This window comes from Bactrocera tryoni, chromosome 3 (assembly GCF_016617805.1).
Source record: "Bactrocera tryoni isolate S06 chromosome 3, CSIRO_BtryS06_freeze2, whole genome shotgun sequence".
Lineage (NCBI taxonomy): Eukaryota > Metazoa > Arthropoda > Insecta > Diptera > Tephritidae > Bactrocera > Bactrocera tryoni.
The window spans coordinates 60,637,033-60,654,830 of record NC_052501.1 but is presented as its reverse complement, the minus strand read 5'-3'; the positions used below and the strand labels follow the sequence as shown (position 1 = coordinate 60,654,830).

Here is a 17,798-nt window from a genome sequence, read left to right as displayed (position 1 = left end):
TTCGTTGATATTATATTCACCATGGTTAAAACTTTATGAAATAACCGTTATTCTTAATCACTGCTTCACAGCTGCGTGGCAAGCTCTCTATTAACCTTTGGTATATGTCCAAAGGATAGAGTTCATTGCTTCGTCTACTCCTGCCCAAAGCTCGTTGCATTTTGTAAATTTTTCTTTGCCCAATTTTTTCATTGACTTCATTCCACAAGTTTTCGATAGGGTTTTAGATTTGGACCTTGCGCTGGCCAATCAATAATTAGAATCTTTTCTTGCGTACGCCAGTTTTTTATTACCTTTCCAATATGCAATTTGCTGGCACAACATCATAGATATTGTATTCCTTAGTAAATTAAGATATGCAAATTTATCCATATTCTCTTCTATCTATAGTAGTGGTTCAACTCCACACCTTGAAAACGACACCCAAACTTTTAAATTTCCTAAACCGTGCTTTACGGTCTTTTTGGTATATCTTGGATTGACTTCTTGGTTTTTCTCTTGATGCAGAATTGTTTTTCCAACAGACCAAAGTGGTTTATTTCGGTCTCATCAGTAAAAAGTATGATTTTTCAAAAATTTAAATCTTTTGATCTGTGTTCTTTTTCGACAGTAATTGTTTTTTTTTTATGTCCACACTCTCAAACAAATTATTTTCACTTAAACGTCTTCGCAATAGTCTACTTAACACGTTTAAGCCCAATTCTGTATTGACTTTGACCATTATTGCGCGTGAGGATTTGAAAAGCTGATCCTTTACAATTTCTAACAATTATTTTATCCTCGCGGTCGTTTTGCGAAGCGATGCCTCACAAATTATGTTTGAAGATAACAGATTTTTTTTGGAACATTTCACTATATTAGACATTTTTTCTTGGTTTATACCGTTTTTGTAAAGATACCAAATATTTCTTCTGTTTATACTCTCGCAACAATGTTGCTAAGGAGAGTATTATAGTTTTGTTCACATAACGGTTGTTTGTAAGTCCTAAAACTAAAAGAGTCAGATATAGGGTTACATATACCAAAGTGATCAGGGTGACGAATATAGTTGAAATCCGGATGTCTGTCTGTCCGCCTGTCCGTCCGTCCGTCTGTGCAAGCTGTAACTTGAGTAAAAATTGAGATATCATGATGAAACTTGGTACACGTATTCCTTAGCTCCATAAGAAGGTTAAGTTTGAAGATGGGCAAAATCGGCCAACTGCCACGCCCACAAAATGGCGGAAACTGAAAACCTATAAAGTGTCATAACTAAGCCATAAATAAAGATATTAAAGTGAAATTTGGCACAAGGGATCGCATTAGGGAGGGGCATATTTGGACGTTATTTTTTTTGGAAAAGTGGGCGTGCCTCCGCCCCCTACTAAGTTTTTGTACGTATCTCGGAAACTACTATAGCTATGTCAACCAAACTCTACAGAGTCGTTTTCTTCAGTCATTTCCATATACAGTTCAAAAATGGAAGAAATCGGATAATAACCACGCCCACCTCCCATACAAAGGTTATGTTGAAAATCACTAAAAGTGCGTTAACGGACTAACAAAAAACGTCAGAAACACTAAATTTTACGGAAGAAATTGCAGAAGGAAGCTGCACCCAGGCTTTTTTTAAATTGAAAATGGGCGTGGCGTCGCTTACTTATGGACCAAAAACCATATCTCAGGAACTACATACTCTACCGATTTCAATGAAATTCGGTATATAATATTTTCTTAACACCCTGATGCCATGTACGAAATATGAGTGAAATCGGTTCACAACCACGCCTTCTTCCAATACAACGCTATTTTGAATTCCATCTGATGCCTTCTCTGTATAATACATACATTAGGAACCAATGATGATAGCGGAATAAAACTTTACACAAACACGGTATTTGAAAAATATGTAAATGACGGATATGAAATCTCGATTATCACTTTATCATGCGAGAATATAAAATGTTCGGTGACACCCGAACTTAGCCCTTCCTTACTTGTTTCTATTGTTGTCCTACTCCCAATGTCCGCACATTTTGCAGAAATGCAGACAAACTGCGTTTAATTGCTGAGTAAACATGTTTATGACTGTTTTATGCATTTGTTTATTTGTTTGGTTATTCGAATGCGCGCAAAAGACACACTAACGTATAGATGTTCATATATACATATACAATATTACATTATATTTAGAAATGTTTACCGTCAAAACTTTCAAGTTTCTATATACATTTACACATATATAATTTTATAGGTATTTATACACACTCTGTACACTGACCCCGTTGATAATAGCGCTATTTTTGAGTAGTGTCAAGCTTTTATACTGAAGGTGATTTAGAGCTTTTGCCAAAATTCCATTAATCGGTCCTGTGGCGCAATGGATAACGCGTCTGACTACGGATCAGAAGATTCCAGGTTCGACTCCTGGCAGGATCGCAGATTTATTTTTTTTATAAATTTTATAATATAATTTTACATTTATTTGAAATCCGTTACATATTTAGAATCTCATTAACTTTTACTTATTGTAAAACTAAATAAAATATATTTTTAGCGCTATATTTAAGAGACAAGTTAATCACTGTTGAGACTAATTTGTATTTATCATATTCCATGCAAAGGTAATAGGACAGGAGGTATAAGTGAAACTTGCACATAATTTTACTTAATTCCTAGAAATGCATAAATATTTAGAGCATCAATGAGAAGATTAAGAAATCCTGAAAATTTTATCCAAAGCAAGATTTGGACAATTGAAACAAAAAACCGTTAACAAGGTAGAGTAGAACTATGTATTGGAAATTTATGATACTTATATTTATCCGAGCCATTCGGTATTACAAACACAAATGCAAGCCAAACTTTATATAAGAGGTTATGTATCCCAAATATAGATGTTATTAAAAATATTAGTAAATAAGAGCGTTAAATATATAGCACTGAATGACGTCATGTTTTCTGCCTCTAGAACACCAACAACATAAGTAAATTTCTGATTAAAACGAAATATGATTTCATCCAGAGTGTTCTTACGTCTAAAAAAATAGCGGTCTTGAATATGTCAGTATTGCTCACTTCAATAATTAAGTAAAAAATCTTTATGATTCTAACCGTAATCTTTAATAACTTTATTAATTGATTTATTTCCTTCTGAGTATAATATGATTCTTATAGCGGGATTCTGTAACCAGTCTCTAGTCTCTATTTGAGACATTTTGAGGCAAAGTCTCAATTTGAGACTAGTTACTATTCACTAAACAGTCTCTAGCGTTAGTCTCAAAATATTGAGACCTGGTAGTTAGGAGGTCACAAAACTAAAAAGAACTCTTGTCTGCCATTTTGAATATACTGAATAGAGATCATCATAGATATTAATCGATTGTGGTTTCTTTATATTTTGTAAGCAACTCAAACACGAAAAGGTTAAAAATAAATCAATTTTACATAAATTTCGTAAATATTATGAAACAAAGTCAACATATATTTTTATTTTCATTGATAATTATGTTTTTTGACTATGTTATAGAAAATTTAATATTTGTTATCGACATATTTATTTTCATTCAAGTGTAAAAACATCTCTGAATAATGAAATGTAATAGATTTTGTGACTGTCACTTACAGAATAGCAATATCATCTCAAGTCTCAAAAATTGTCTCTAACTTAAAATCTCAAATTTAGAGACTTGAGACTGTCTCAAGTTACAGAATCGCACGGTTAATCATTTCTATCTTGTAATAGTGTGAACAGCTTGTAAGATTATAAAATAATACCTTTAATAAATGTTGCAACTACAACACTGAAACCAGCTGATTTGTGAAATTTCGTAAAAATTGTTATCAACAAATCGCATTGATAAACAAATTAATTAGCAAATATTTCAACAAACATCTTTAGATCAAAATGTTGACTGCTAAAATAGGTAAAGTTGGCAAAGTGCTTATATGTGGTATGAAAGGTGTTGGCAAAACGGCATTGTTGGAGCAACTAATTTATGGGAATGTTAATATGGATACGGTAGGTGTAATTATCCAACTCACATATTTTTATACAAACCTTTAATTTCCAATACAATTTAGGAATTACATCCCACTATAGAAGATATATATGTTGCCAGTGTGGATACAGGACGCGGTGGAGCACGTGAGACTCTTCGAATTTACGACAGCGCAGGACTACAGGGAAAGGGACAACTGCCACGCCACTATCTTTATTTTCCAGATGGTTATGTATTGGTGTATGATCCAACTGATCCCAGTAGTTTAGATATGTTAGCAGATATAAAAACCGATATCGATCGTAATAAGGAGAAAAAAGATAATGTAGCAATAATCGTTTTGGCTAATATGCGTGCACGCAACAGACGTGATTCACCAGCATCGCCACCCATTCAAGTAACGCAGCCCCAATCACAGCAGCAGCAACCCGATCCAGTGGAGTCTGTATTGAATCGTGCAAATAGTTGGTGCGCACGTGAACGTATTAAACATTACACTGTAAATGCCATGGAACGTCCGTCTTTGTATGAACCATTTATATCATTGTGCGCCCGTTTGCATCCGCCACCGACAAAGAGCAGTTTCCCCCAATTGCGTCAGGTAATGCAGAAAACACAGAAAAATGATAGCTAGGACGGGGAATCGGATGGCGGCGGTGATAATATGCTATGGTGTATTACAGGCTGTCAGCGTATCGGCAGTGGTGGTGATGGGCAGTAAGTTATTATGTGAAATAATAGTAGTATCGAAATGGTATTAAAACTCTTTAAAAATTAACATTGCATATTACAGTAAACTTGACTTTTCTACTTACTATAATTAGTACTTAAACAAAATAAGTGTAAAATTTCTTCATAGGAAATTATGGCTGTTAAATTAATTAGCAGTGCAATATGAAAAATGAAAACAAGTAAAGAAAATGTTTTTGTTTTAACATCTACTCTGATAAGGTTTGTGTTTTTTTCTAAATGGAATCAAAATTAATTAAGTTAAATTTACCGTGCGATTCTGTACTGCGATACTGTCTCAAGTCTCTAAATTTGAGATTTTGAGTTAGAGACAATTTTTGAGACTTGAGACGATTTTGCCATTCTGTAAGTGACAGTCACAAAATCTATTACATTTCATTATTCAGAGATGTTTTTAAACTTGAATGAAAATAAATATGTCGATAAGAAATATTAAATTTTCTATAACATAGTCAAAAAACATAATTATCAATAAAAGTAAAAATATATGTTGACTTTGTTTCATAATATTTACGAAATTTATGTAAAATTCATTTATTTTTAACCTTTTCGTGTTTGAGTTGCTTACAAAATAGAAAATAACTACAATCGATTAATATCTGTCATGATCTCTATTCAGTATATTCAAAATGGCAGACAAGAGTTCTTTTTGGTTTTGTGACCTGCTAATTACCAGGTCTCAAGTTTGAGTCAATATTTTGAGACTAACGCTAGAGACTGTTTAAAGCGCCCATACACGAGCACACAAGTGCGTTCGATCGGTATGTGTGCGCTTGCGGTTTATCGTGTATGGGCTTGTTCGCGTACCGATCCATGTTCGCGAAAATGTTTGATTTTTTACGATCGGTGCGCGAACATGTTTATCGTGTATGGCGTTGTCGGCGCACAAAATCTCATTTCTCTCGTGTCGCCGAACAGTGAAGATCGCGGACAATGGCAAGAGTTAAGGGGAGAGCCTGCTTTCGAGGCTTCAAGGATTTGAGGATTTTTTTGGGAGGGAAAGAAATAATTGATCCAATCGAAATTTCTAGGCTTTATAGTTATATATTTGAACATCTTTCACAAATTTTTTGGATACGAAATCTTTGATATTCTGCCTTTGGCAAGCAATTACCCGATGCATCTCGCATGTACATTTTTCGGACGGCGGGCAGGATGCAGGTCGCAATTTCTATCGGAAACAAACAATTCAAAGAGATTAACATTTTTTATTAATTTAAACTAAGAAAATTCCAAAAAAAAAGTGTAAAATTTAAAATTTTATTAAAAATTTAATAAGTAGTGGCTTTTGATCAAAAGAATTTTACTTTATGCTGTTTAAAAAAATATGTTAAAACTTGACTTTTCTTAATATTTTTTTTAGTTTAAATATAAGATAATTTTATGTCAATGATAATAAACTTTGCCCCAATTCTATACAACGTTTAGTTTTTTTTCTATCCTGCCCGCCAATTAAGAATAATCGTAAAAATGAAAAACCGAGAAATCACGCTTTAAAGTTTTCGCTTTTTGCCTAAGCGCTCATACATATGTATACATACATAGTGTAAGAAAAAAAAAGTTGGAATAACTTATTAACGAAATTCCATGAAATAGATAAAAATGCAACATTAGAAATAAATTCCAAGAAATGTTCCGCTTGCCTGTCGCACATCTTAACTCTGTGAAGAACGGACGCAAAATGGATTTGTGTGTCGTGTATGGGCAAACGAATTCATACCGATCGAACGCACTTGTGTGCTCGTGTATGGGCACTATTAGTGAATAGCAACTAGTCACAAATTGAGATTTTACCTCAAAATGTCTCAAATAGAGACTGGTTACAGAATCCCGCTATTAGTACATCAATATTTAGTAAAGTAATTGAGCCGTTTCTATACAATTGCAGCGGCGGTGATATATTAAATGCAACCATGTAAAGCATCTATTCTGCCGCTTGTTCTATTCAACTTCGTTCCATCTGTCATATTTCATTGTGGAAATTTGTCTGCAACTTGCAAAATTTTAATCTCGTGGAAAATAATTTACAGCTGGTAAAACTCAAAAAATATTAATAAAAGTATTTAAAATATTGTGTTTACGCAAAGGACTATGTCCAAAGAAGAAGTAAAAGCTGAAGCAATGGAAGCTAACGACAATTCGGTGAGTAGAAAACCATCGCTTAAAAATGTGTGCATGAATGAGTCTCGCTTGTGCATACTAATGTATATATATATATGTATATATGATGTGTCGGAACAAGCAACGCCGCTACTATGGCATTTGTTTAACGATACAAACAGCTGGAAATGCCGGGCCACATGCTACAAAAAAAACGCGGCAAAATAATATTTTTTTGCTAACATGTAATATCTTATAGAATGAAACCACTTCGGAGGCAACAACTTCGTCTGCTGAAAAGGAAGTAGATTTCGACAACAAGATCGAAAATGATCGAGGCAAACGATTTGATTTTTTGCTTAAACAAACGGAAATCTTCACGCATTTTATGACAAATAGTAATAAAAGCCCAACTAAGCCTAAAGGGCGACCAAAAAAAAACAAAGAAAAGGAGAAGGAAAAAGAAGGGAATGCGGAGTAAGTAAATATAAGCAAAAAAATGTATAGTTATTAATAAAAAAAAACCGTTTGTAGCCATCGCCACCGAAAGACTGAGCAGGAAGAAGATGAGGAACTCTTGGCGGAAGATACACAATCGAAAGAACTTTTCCGTTTCGAAAGTTCGCCCAGTTACATTAAAAATGGCGAATTGCGCGATTATCAAGTACGTGGCTTAAACTGGATGATATCGCTGTATGAAAACGGTATAAACGGTATATTGGCCGATGAAATGGGTTTGGGTAAAACTTTACAAACGATTTCTTTGCTTGGCTATCTCAAACATTTTAAGTAAGTTCACCTGTAATAATTACGAAAATTTAACCATAACTTAACCACCTAAAATCTTGTAGAAATCAAGCTGGTCCACATATTGTAGTTGTACCCAAATCAACTTTGCAAAATTGGGTTAACGAATTCAAAAAGTGGTGTCCTTCATTACGCGCTGTCTGTCTCATTGGTGACCAAGATGCACGTAACACATTCATACGCGATGTACTCTTACCAGGCGAATGGGATGTTTGCGTCACCTCTTACGAAATGTGTATACGCGAAAAATCTGTTTTCAAGAAATTTAATTGGCGTTATATGGTTATTGATGAAGCACATCGTATCAAAAACGAAAAATCCAAGCTCTCAGAAATTCTGCGTGAGTTTAAAACAGCCAACCGTCTGCTTATCACTGGCACACCATTACAGAATAACTTGCACGAGTTGTGGGCTTTGTTGAATTTCTTGCTGCCGGATGTCTTCAATTCGTCCGAAGATTTTGATGAATGGTTCAATACAAACACTTGCCTAGGCGACGATGCGCTCATAACACGCTTACACGCAGTATTGAAACCATTTTTGTTGCGTCGTCTCAAAGCCGAGGTGGAACGCCGTCTTAAGCCCAAGAAAGAAATAAAAATATTTGTCGGTCTTTCAAAGATGCAGCGTGAATGGTATACAAAAGTATTGATGAAAGATATTGATGTTGTGAATGGTGCGGGTAAATTGGAGAAAATGCGTCTACAAAATATCTTGATGCAATTACGAAAATGCACCAATCACCCTTATCTCTTTGACGGTGCCGAACCAGGGCCACCGTATACCACTGATACGCATTTAGTTTATAACTCTGGCAAAATGGTCATACTTGATAAATTATTGCCCAAGTTGCAAGCACAAGGTTCACGTGTACTTATATTCTCCCAAATGACACGCATGTTGGATATACTCGAGGATTACTGTTTATGGCATAACTATCAGTATTGTCGTTTGGACGGCCAAACTCCACACGAGGATCGTAACAGGCAAATACAAGAATATAATATGGACAATAGTTCTAAATTTATTTTTATGCTTTCCACACGCGCTGGTGGTTTGGGTATCAATTTAGCCACCGCTGATGTGGTTATCATTTATGATTCGGACTGGAATCCTCAAATGGACTTGCAGGCAAGTGCTGCTAAACTGTTAATTTGTAACATTGTAAATGTAATGTATAGTTTTTTTTATTTACTTTTATATAGGCTATGGACCGTGCGCATCGTATCGGTCAAAAGAAACAGGTGCGTGTTTTCCGCTTCATTACCGAAAATACGGTGGAGGAAAAGATTGTGGAGCGCGCTGAAGTTAAGTTGCGTCTCGACAAATTGGTTATACAACAAGGTCGTCTGGTGGACAATAGGACGGCACAGTTGAACAAAGACGAAATGCTAAATATCATTCGTTTCGGCGCAAACCATGTCTTCGCCTCTAAAGACTCTGAATTAACTGATGAAGACATTGACACTATTTTGGAGCGTGGTGAAGCCAAGACTGCCGAAGAAAAGGCCAAACTGGATCAATTAGGCGAAGGCTCTTTACGCACATTCACCGTTGACACTGGCGGTGGTGAGGGCGGTTCGACTTCTGTATATCAGTTTGAGGGTGAAGATTATCGAGAAAAGCAGAAATTAAATGCATTGGGAAATTGGATCGAACCACCAAAGCGTGAACGTAAAGCGAATTATGCTGTAGATGCATATTTCCGAGAGGCTCTTCGTGTTTCTGAACCAAAAGCACCGAAAGCGCCACGCCCACCAAAACAACCAATAGTGCAAGATTTTCAATTCTTTCCGCCACGTCTTTTCGAGCTGCTCGATCAGGAGATTTACTATTTCCGAAAAACAGTCGGCTATAAAGTGCCAAAAAACCCCGAGTTGGGTTCGGAGGCAACTAAAATGCAACGAGAAGAACAACGTAAAATTGATGAAGCCGAGCCGCTGAGTGAGGAAGAGATTGCCGAGAAGGAATCACTTCTAACACAAGGATTCACAACGTGGACCAAACGTGATTTTAATCAGTTCATTAAAGCGAATGAGAAATACGGCCGTGATGATATAGAAAATATTGCAAAAGATGTGGAAGGCAAAACACCTGAGGAAGTTATTGAATATAATGCAGTTTTTTGGGAGCGTTGTCATGAGTTGCAGGATATCGAAAGAATTATGGGTCAAATTGAGCGAGGCGAAGCAAAAATACAACGAAGACTATCAATCAAAAAAGCATTAGATCAAAAGGTGAGCTGAAGAGAAAGCTAAAATTATTTAAAGAATTATACATTGAAATATTTTTTCAGATGTCACGTTATCGTGCACCATTCCATCAACTACGCCTGCAATATGGCAACAACAAGGGTAAAAATTATGTGGAACGCGAAGATCGTTTCTTGGTTTGCATGCTACACAAACTTGGCTTTGACAAGGAAAATGTCTATGAGGAGTTACGTGACGCTATACGGTAAGTAATGAACCTGAAATTGCCAATATATGGATTTAACCCCTTTTGTATTTGCAGCTCATCACCAGAGTTTCGCTTCGATTGGTTTATAAAATCTCGTACAGCACTTGAACTACAGCGTCGTTGCAACACGCTTATAACACTCATTGAGCGCGAGAATATCGAACTTGAAGAAAAAGAACGTCAAGAGAAAAAGAAGAAGGCTGCTAAGAACTCGACAGGCGCGAGTACAACAAGTGCACCGCCGGCAAAGACAAATCAGAAGCGCAAATCCGAAGCAATGCCCGTTGAAAAGAACGCCAAGAAGAAGAAAAAATAGATTTAAAGTATCCTACATAGCATACATTACAAGCTACATCATAATTATACAAAATACAACCAGCCGCTGTTAGAATCGTAGCATATTCGTTGATGTAGCTACCATATATTTGATAAATTATAAACTACTTGATTGAAGGGGAGATCGTCGTCCGCAAAATTATCAATATATCACTCTTACCATATTTTTATATTCATTTACTCATTGATCATGATCAGAAGCTACAATAACAAACTTATCAGCAGCCGGAAACTAATAAGCGTATATATACTCAAATATACTACTGAAACCCACTAATTTAAGTAAACTTACATTTTTATGCTAATTTTAATGCTATTGCACCATAGAGATAAAATTGCTTTAGTTGCTTCACTCGATGTCTTGTTCGATTTCAATAATTACTAGTAAGTATGACTATAAATATAAACTTTTCAAGTTGTCTAGTAAATGTCTCTTTATATTTCATGGGTTTAAAATATGAGTTGAACAGCAATGCAACTTAAAAATGTAAGTAACATGCAGTAACTGTGAGGTGTACAGTTAAATGTCACTTCATTTTTATATCGATGTTGCCAATCACTTTTTTATTGGTCACTCCTGTAAGCTATTAGAGAGTGTTGTGTGGGTTCATGCGACCGTAGTTACTTTATTAAAATTACGAATACAAATTTCCAAATGTATTTCTAATTTTACATTTTATTTGGTCTATATAATCATCGCAAAACTACTTAATGTCCATATGGAACTGTACTTAATACTTAAATAATGAATAAAGCTACCACAAATACATAACAAAATGGATTCAACCTTTCTGAATGCGTGTATCTAAAACAATATGTACACTCAGGTTTAGGAATGATTTATCATATATTTTCCTCTTTGGTAATGTTTTTACTTATAAAAAGTGTGAATTAAAAGTAGTAGAAAACACTTTCCACAAGCCAATGCAAGACGGCATTTAAGTAAACTACATTATTTAATAATATTAGTCTTAAATATATTTTGTTATACGGGCATTTAACTTCAATTACCGCCAACGCAATGTGTAACGTAGTTTACGTAAATGTATTCGTGTATTAAATACGACATCCCATAGTGGACTGCTAATGCCATAGCCCATATCTTGGTGTGCGAAATGGTGTTGATAGTGATACCGTTTCATATTGTACATGAAGCGTGTATGTTCTAGTGAAGGATTTCCATAGTGGAGGTAGTAATGCATCAAATCATAACATAGATAACCGCTGAGTGCGCCGGCTAACACAATACGTGGTTGTGGCAACAATACACTGAGAGGCGCGTAAAGTATGCTGGCAATAACAACGCCCGGCAGTGGTGGAAAAACAAGGCGCATCGAATCGAAAGGCACTTTATGATGCAGTCCATGTATCATAAAATGAAATGAGCACAAGAGTGGATGAGTGTCAGCATTCACCTTCATATGGAACACAAATCGATGGAGCACATATTCAAGAAAAGTCCACAAGAGTATGCCGGCAGCAAAATAGGCGGTCATAAATGATAACTGTGGATAAAAATATGTGCATGTAGTGATTTCATAATTTAGTTTAAACATAAAGTTCTTACCTCATTTAAGCTAGCTGTATTCCAAAAGGGTGAAAACTCATCCCATAAGCATTTGCTAATGACGGGTATCCAAAATAAAGGTATAACCCACCAAGGAGTTTTCGTTAACATTTCCAAATATGTTGGTCCGAAAAGACGCAAAGGTCTATCTACTGGTTTATGCACCCATTCATCATAATGTCTTGTTATGTGCGAAATTTGTGGCAGCATTGCTTTGGACCAATCTACCAAATGCTGGAATGAAAGGTAATAAAGAAAAAATATTATTATTATTATTAAAATAAACATTACATTATATGTAACAGTGATATGATAAGCATACCAAAATTAAATTTAAATCAATGTGTTATAACAGTCGGTCGGACATTCATAAAACAATCGTTAGTTACTACAAATAATGCCATATTTAATTAACTTTCTTTTAAAAACTTGGCACCACTGTCAAACATATCAAAACAAACATCGCTTTTTGACATTCTGAATGTCAACAAATTGGCTTATACAAAAAAGTCAAAATCGTCGAGCGTAAACTTCAAAATATTTCAAATTTTATTTTGAAAATTTTTATTTTTACAATTCGTGAGAATATTTATTTTGTCTGAGTTTATATAGCAGTAAAAGCAGTAAAACGGAGGGAAACAAGCGAAGAAACGAGAGCAGCTCTTGCATGAGCAACGGAGGAGTAGTAGAGTCACGGAGTAAAAGTGCAATATCTGCAACGTCAGTGAAACCCATGGAAACATTAAAGGGTATTTTCAGTGTCCCCAGTAAGTATAACAGGCGAATGTAAGCAACTACAGCATTTAATTAGAAAAAAGTGAGTGATATATATGTACATAAAGGCTTTAATTGGCATGCACATATTCTGTTGGCATTGTTTGTTACTTCTCGGTTGTCAGGAGCAACCAAGGAGCACACTGTTTATATTGAAAAGACTTCTTTTTTTTACATTATTTGCAAGAATAGGAGAACTTAATAATGTTTTTACTCTGAATGTAGAGATGGATCGTAATCGTCGAAATTTCCTGAGGGAGAATAAATTGAGCTTACGTGAATTACAAAGGGTGACTAATAAGGGTAAAATGCAACAGCAACAAGAACAACTGTTACGGGACCAAAAATACGCTGGACGCCGTTCACAATCTCAACAACGTAACAACAACAATTGCTTGGATGTGAGTCGAATATTTGAAAGCTTATTTTTTCTGAAACTAGATTTGGCAGTTATTAATTATTCTACCTTATATTCCGTAGAAACAAACTGTGACCCGCTGCCCTTCATTGTCACGGGTTCCCAGTGGCCGTGTTGTGGGGACTTCTGCTGCCGGTGGTGTCGGCGATTGTTCAAATCATATTGGTAGACGCAGTGTTTCTCGGACAAATAGCACGACGACAATCAAATCTGTACATAAACAAGTGCAAACTGAAGATATACAAGACGAACAATTTCTTTATGACGCTTTGAAGCGGTTAGAGCCCATTCTAAGGAAATTGTATGTTTTTTGTATTAAACATTTTATATTTTAACAGTTGTACCACCAACGAATCTCAGTCACGTTTTAATGGTTTACAACCTAACTTTACGCCACGTTCACAATATATTGCAAACGATGCACAAAGCCGAAACTCTTTTTATCCGTCAGCTGATGAGGACCAAAGGTGTCTGGGGAATTCAGATGACTGTAGGTTTGCTACGCAGCCGCAAATACAGGATCCGTACGTACAACGTGAAGATACAAATAATTATGTTGAGCAATATAATGAACAGCAACATGGCGAAGTAATTGGAGGTGATGATGTAGATACAATACATAATGAAAATGTTAGACGATTATGTGCGCCTGAATCATCATCAAAGTACAATTTCGCACCAACTCCACGCTCTCAACAACACTTCACCAATGGATATAATATGGTGGACAGTGATGGATTACCACCAACAACAACAATGCAATCATCATATGAACCGCCAGATCAACAGCAACAGCAACAACCATTGCGTTACCGAATGCAACCTCATGTACAAGGTGATTTACGTGCCAATTTCGAAAATATGTCTTTAAACAACGGTTACGGCGGCGTTGCTGACTGCGATGTTGCAGTTGATGAAGATTATGGTGCCTTAGGAAACAGCGGTGGTGTTGAGGCTGTTTCCATATCTGGTCGTAGTCGACGTACGAATATTTCACATAATTCACAGCAAAGTAATACAGATTTGGTCAAAAAGCGTTCAAGTGGTAGCATACATAAACTTGGTTGTAAGTTAAGCCCCTGGGCGGTTAATACTTTACAGTTATTTGAATGCAACTTTATCAATTATGCTTGCAGCTCGAGATAACATTAGTCTGCCTCGTTATTTGGAGCGTGAGAAACGTGAAAAGGAGGAACAACGCCAACGTCAAAGTGAACGCGATCCCAATTGCCCGCCTGGACATTACCCACTATCGGATAAAGAGCGTCAGGCAGCACTTCAATCAGCTGAAACCAGTACGTAATAAAACTGCTGAATTATATCCATGTATATTGTTTTTAATTTTTATTGTTACAAAATAATACTTTCAGGATTCAAAGCACTTGTAAATGAACTAAATCGCATGCCTATGACAACTGAAACTTTACGTATGCGTGTGCGCAAAGCCGAAATTGAGAGAGAACTGAAACTACTCGAAACAGATATACGGGTATTTTCGAAGTCTAAGGTTTATTTGAAGCATAAGGAACAGAACATTTGAAATGAACACTTTTGTGTGTAAATGTATATGTCTGATTACAGCCAGTGAGGCGAAAAAATGGAAATGTAAAAAATGTGCATAAAATATACTTTAAGACATTGCGATGTCATCAATGTCATTGCCCTTTACTAACATAATGGCTTATATATTTAATTGGTGTTCTTAGTACCTTCGTCATTAACATGGGAAACTTATTTTCTCCTGTGAATGTTAATTTTCATTAAGACTTTCGAGTATTTTGATATAGAGGTGTGTGTGTTTGTATAATATTTTTGTGTGCATAAATGCATTAATTTGTGGGACTTTTAAGTAGCTTTAGTCAGAAACCACTAGTAGAATTATAATTCTACGTAAATTTCGATGTGCGACGTTGTGTGTGTGTACTAGTTTGATAATTATTTTGAAGTTATGTGTAAACAAAACAAACAGGATGCCACATGATTCATAGCTACTGATATCTACTAATGAAATATATTATTTCTTATATAAATATGCAATTAAATATTTGTATTGTATGACACGAAAATTAAAAGAATCGAAATCTATATTTTTTCTTATGTAATTAACTATCTGCAAACTTTGAAATCTATTTAAATTTTTTTAACTGAAAATAGTTATTGAAAAACAATAGCATTTGCATTTAAGGCGGTAAATAAATAAAATGGATTTATTATGAAAAACAAAAATTTTTAGTTTTAATTGAATGGTAATCTTCATAAAAATGCACTTGCAGCCTTTTGTAATGACTTTACCATATTTATATGAGTGGATTGTTGTTGTTTTAACTGTAAACACTTGAATGCTGCGAGTAAGATAATGATGAAGGCATGGCTTAAAACCGAGTAAACTGTAATCAAACCTCAAATCTATATCAATACCTAATTATTCAGTTTGATAATAGTAAATCGTCCAGTCGTGCAAGCGACAGCCGCCAAGCACGTCGCTCCCAAAAGTATTTATGCTAAAACATTTTGTTCAGCTTGATTTAAATTATATAAACGAGGTACTCATCGTATGTTGTTGTTGTAGCGACAGAAAACATAGGAATACTGCTGAGTTTACAGATCTTGGTTAATAAAAATCCTGATTCGTTCCAATCTGTCGCTTTTGATTCTTAACACATTTAGCGCCATTTGCGGCACTGGTGCACACGCCCTGAGTACATACACGTTTGGGCCGCGTGTTTACATATCCACACGCAACCTTAACGTCTTGAAACGCGAATGTGGCATAGTGCACACGATTTACATTGGGTTTAAATACCTGGAATGAAACTGTGGCCCCAGAAGAACGTAAAATTGTGTTTGGCCTGAGATGTTTGTATACCCAAAATGCGTCAGCGGCAGACAAAATATAGGACTATTTGGTTCAACGAGAACAGATAGATGGTTTTTTGTAATAGAGTTTTTTTTTCCTTTTTGTATTGAAATAATCAATTTTCTACCGTACAAAAATAATGATAACATTCAAATCTACAACTACTAGAAGGAATGTAATAATTCAACATCATCATCATCAACGTCTTCTGAGTCACAAAAATCTGACAGATCGGAGAGATCAGCATTCAAAATTTCATTTATCTCTTTATCACTAAGTTTTTTCCTTGACATCTTTTATTTTTTTCCAATTGGCTGAATTAGTTCGTCTAAAGCAATAAAGAAAGAAAAAAATGTTAAGTGTGCACCACGCGGCACCAGGAAGTAAAATTACTGCACACACAGAAAATTGGTGGTAATAGTGGAAAAAGTAAAAATTTTCACTTTCTGATTTCAAATATACAATAAATAGCATAAACAGAATGTTATCAGAAAAAAAATATTTTGGCCTGAATGAGTAAATCGCGATTGATTAACACACAAGTTAAACGATTTTGGATTATTCTAGTCTTTAATCCAGACCCTCACATAACAATTCTTAACCATTTCGGCTGTTTTTATAAGTCCCTTCAAACATTCCCAACAACTCTCTTCTCTTTATTGACCAACCATTGCAATAACTCATTACTCTTAGATAACTATTTAATAATATTATATAAATTTGTATACATTTCACATATATGTACATATATATGTGTTTTAGTTATAGTCTGGTATATTAAGAGGTTTCTGACACCCAAAAGAAAACTTACTACATACAAAGGTCAGCGTGCAGAACTGATTCGATTTACCCACAACCTTCTATCTGAATATAAGTGCGTGAATTGGTCCTTCAGTTTTTGAAATATCGATCTGAAATTTTGCAGACGTCTTTCTCTATCCAAGAAGCTACTCACTTGACGCAGCTGCTGATATCAAACCACTATAGCATACAGTTTGAAAAGCTGTTGTATGGAAATTTATTTGAAAGATACCTCTGCGAAATTTGGCATGAATAATTGTCTAAGACCCCTGGCATTCAAACTCAAGACTTTGTATGGAAAACTTTTTATTCGACAAAGTACCTTCATGAAATTTTTCACAGATTATTGTTCAAGGCAGCGATACAATCTCCGAAAAATGATTCAAATAGGGTCACTATAATATATAGATGCCCTACAAACTGATTGATCAAAAACGTAATGAAGAACTTTTTATACCCTTTTATGTTATAAGAAATGCACTTGGAAAGCTTCAGTTAGCGTTTTTGTTTCTCGTTTTTTTATGATTTTATGACAGTTTGTAACACTTAACCTTCGAATTAAAGTCGCAGTTGTCAAATTGCAGTTATTTTTAAATTCGTCCATTCATAGTACATGTGAACTTTTACGCTTTCTAACAAATATTTTCTTATCTTATTTAATTGCTGTTAACTAGTGTAAGCATAGTTAACTAAATAATCTCTATCTTAAATTGCCAAATGATATATATTTTAAATAGAAACTTTCGTGAAAAATATATCACACTTGCTATACCGAAGGTTTTACCCAAAGTGTTTGTGATAAAAAGTGAGAATTGTTATTTATTCAAATGCGTCAACAAAAAGTGCATACATACATACATATGTACTTGTACATACAGTGGGGAGCAAAACCGTCAACATGTTTACTGAATGCGACTAAAGGTCCTTATATCTTTTTTTCTACTAGCA

The 17,798-nt window shown here is 35.1% G+C and overlaps 4 protein-coding genes and 1 non-coding gene across 8 annotated transcripts in view; 4 read left to right on the top strand and 1 right to left on the bottom strand.

The window, feature by feature from the left end:
* The first annotated feature begins 2,345 nt into the window (after positions 1-2,345).
* Trnar-acg lies at positions 2,346-2,418 on the top strand. The gene has a single exon. It is a non-coding gene; the product is annotated as a tRNA-Arg (tRNA).
* A 1,468-nt stretch (positions 2,419-3,886) lies between these two features.
* On the top strand, positions 3,887-4,777 carry LOC120771085 (NF-kappa-B inhibitor-interacting Ras-like protein). The gene is made up of 2 exons (XM_040098910.1): positions 3,887-4,000; positions 4,063-4,777. The coding sequence occupies exons 1-2, from the start codon at positions 3,887-3,889 to the stop codon at positions 4,612-4,614; spliced, it is 666 nt and encodes a 221-aa protein (XP_039954844.1). The 3' UTR covers positions 4,615-4,777.
* Positions 4,778-6,718: 1,941 nt separating this feature from the next.
* Positions 6,719-10,861, top strand: LOC120773003 (chromatin-remodeling complex ATPase chain Iswi). Its single transcript, XM_040101921.1, has 7 exons — positions 6,719-6,872; positions 7,090-7,307; positions 7,365-7,619; positions 7,682-8,768; positions 8,843-9,874; positions 9,934-10,094; positions 10,152-10,861. The coding sequence occupies exons 1-7, from the start codon at positions 6,822-6,824 to the stop codon at positions 10,411-10,413; spliced, it is 3,066 nt and encodes a 1,021-aa protein (XP_039957855.1). The 5' UTR covers positions 6,719-6,821; the 3' UTR covers positions 10,414-10,861.
* A 220-nt stretch (positions 10,862-11,081) lies between these two features.
* LOC120773005 (dihydroceramide fatty acyl 2-hydroxylase FAH2) overlaps positions 11,082-17,798 on the bottom strand; it is a 49,422-nt gene continuing 42,705 nt past the window's right edge. For all 4 annotated transcript variants that reach the window (XM_040101923.1, XM_040101926.1, XM_040101924.1 and 1 more), the window contains exons 3-4: positions 12,001-12,234; positions 11,082-11,938 (exon numbers count right to left, since the gene is read on the bottom strand). In XM_040101923.1, the coding sequence (XP_039957857.1) occupies positions 11,441-11,938; positions 12,001-12,234 (732 nt within the window). In that variant the 3' untranslated portion in view covers positions 11,082-11,440. The remainder of the gene's footprint in view (positions 11,939-12,000; positions 12,235-17,798) is intronic.
* LOC120773004 lies at positions 12,546-14,869 on the top strand. Its single transcript, XM_040101922.1, has 6 exons — positions 12,546-12,767; positions 13,000-13,175; positions 13,255-13,469; positions 13,531-14,258; positions 14,329-14,487; positions 14,563-14,869. The coding sequence occupies exons 1-6, from the start codon at positions 12,668-12,670 to the stop codon at positions 14,730-14,732; spliced, it is 1,548 nt and encodes a 515-aa protein (XP_039957856.1). The 5' UTR covers positions 12,546-12,667; the 3' UTR covers positions 14,733-14,869.

Coding starts and splice junctions, on each gene's coding strand:
- LOC120771085 (XM_040098910.1), top strand. CDS start 3,887: ATGTTGACTGCTAAAATAGGTAAAGTTGGCAAAGTGCTTATATGTGGT. Junction 4,001..4,062: donor GGAATGTTAATATGGATACG/GTAGGTGTAATT, acceptor AATACAATTTAG/GAATTACATCCCACTATAGA.
- LOC120773003 (XM_040101921.1), top strand. CDS start 6,822: ATGTCCAAAGAAGAAGTAAAAGCTGAAGCAATGGAAGCTAACGACAAT. Junction 6,873..7,089: donor TGGAAGCTAACGACAATTCG/GTGAGTAGAAAA, acceptor AATATCTTATAG/AATGAAACCACTTCGGAGGC. Junction 10,095..10,151: donor GAGTTACGTGACGCTATACG/GTAAGTAATGAA, acceptor TTGTATTTGCAG/CTCATCACCAGAGTTTCGCT.
- LOC120773004 (XM_040101922.1), top strand. CDS start 12,668: ATGAGCAACGGAGGAGTAGTAGAGTCACGGAGTAAAAGTGCAATATCT. Junction 12,768..12,999: donor GGGTATTTTCAGTGTCCCCA/GTAAGTATAACA, acceptor CTCTGAATGTAG/AGATGGATCGTAATCGTCGA. Junction 14,488..14,562: donor ACTTCAATCAGCTGAAACCA/GTACGTAATAAA, acceptor TAATACTTTCAG/GATTCAAAGCACTTGTAAAT.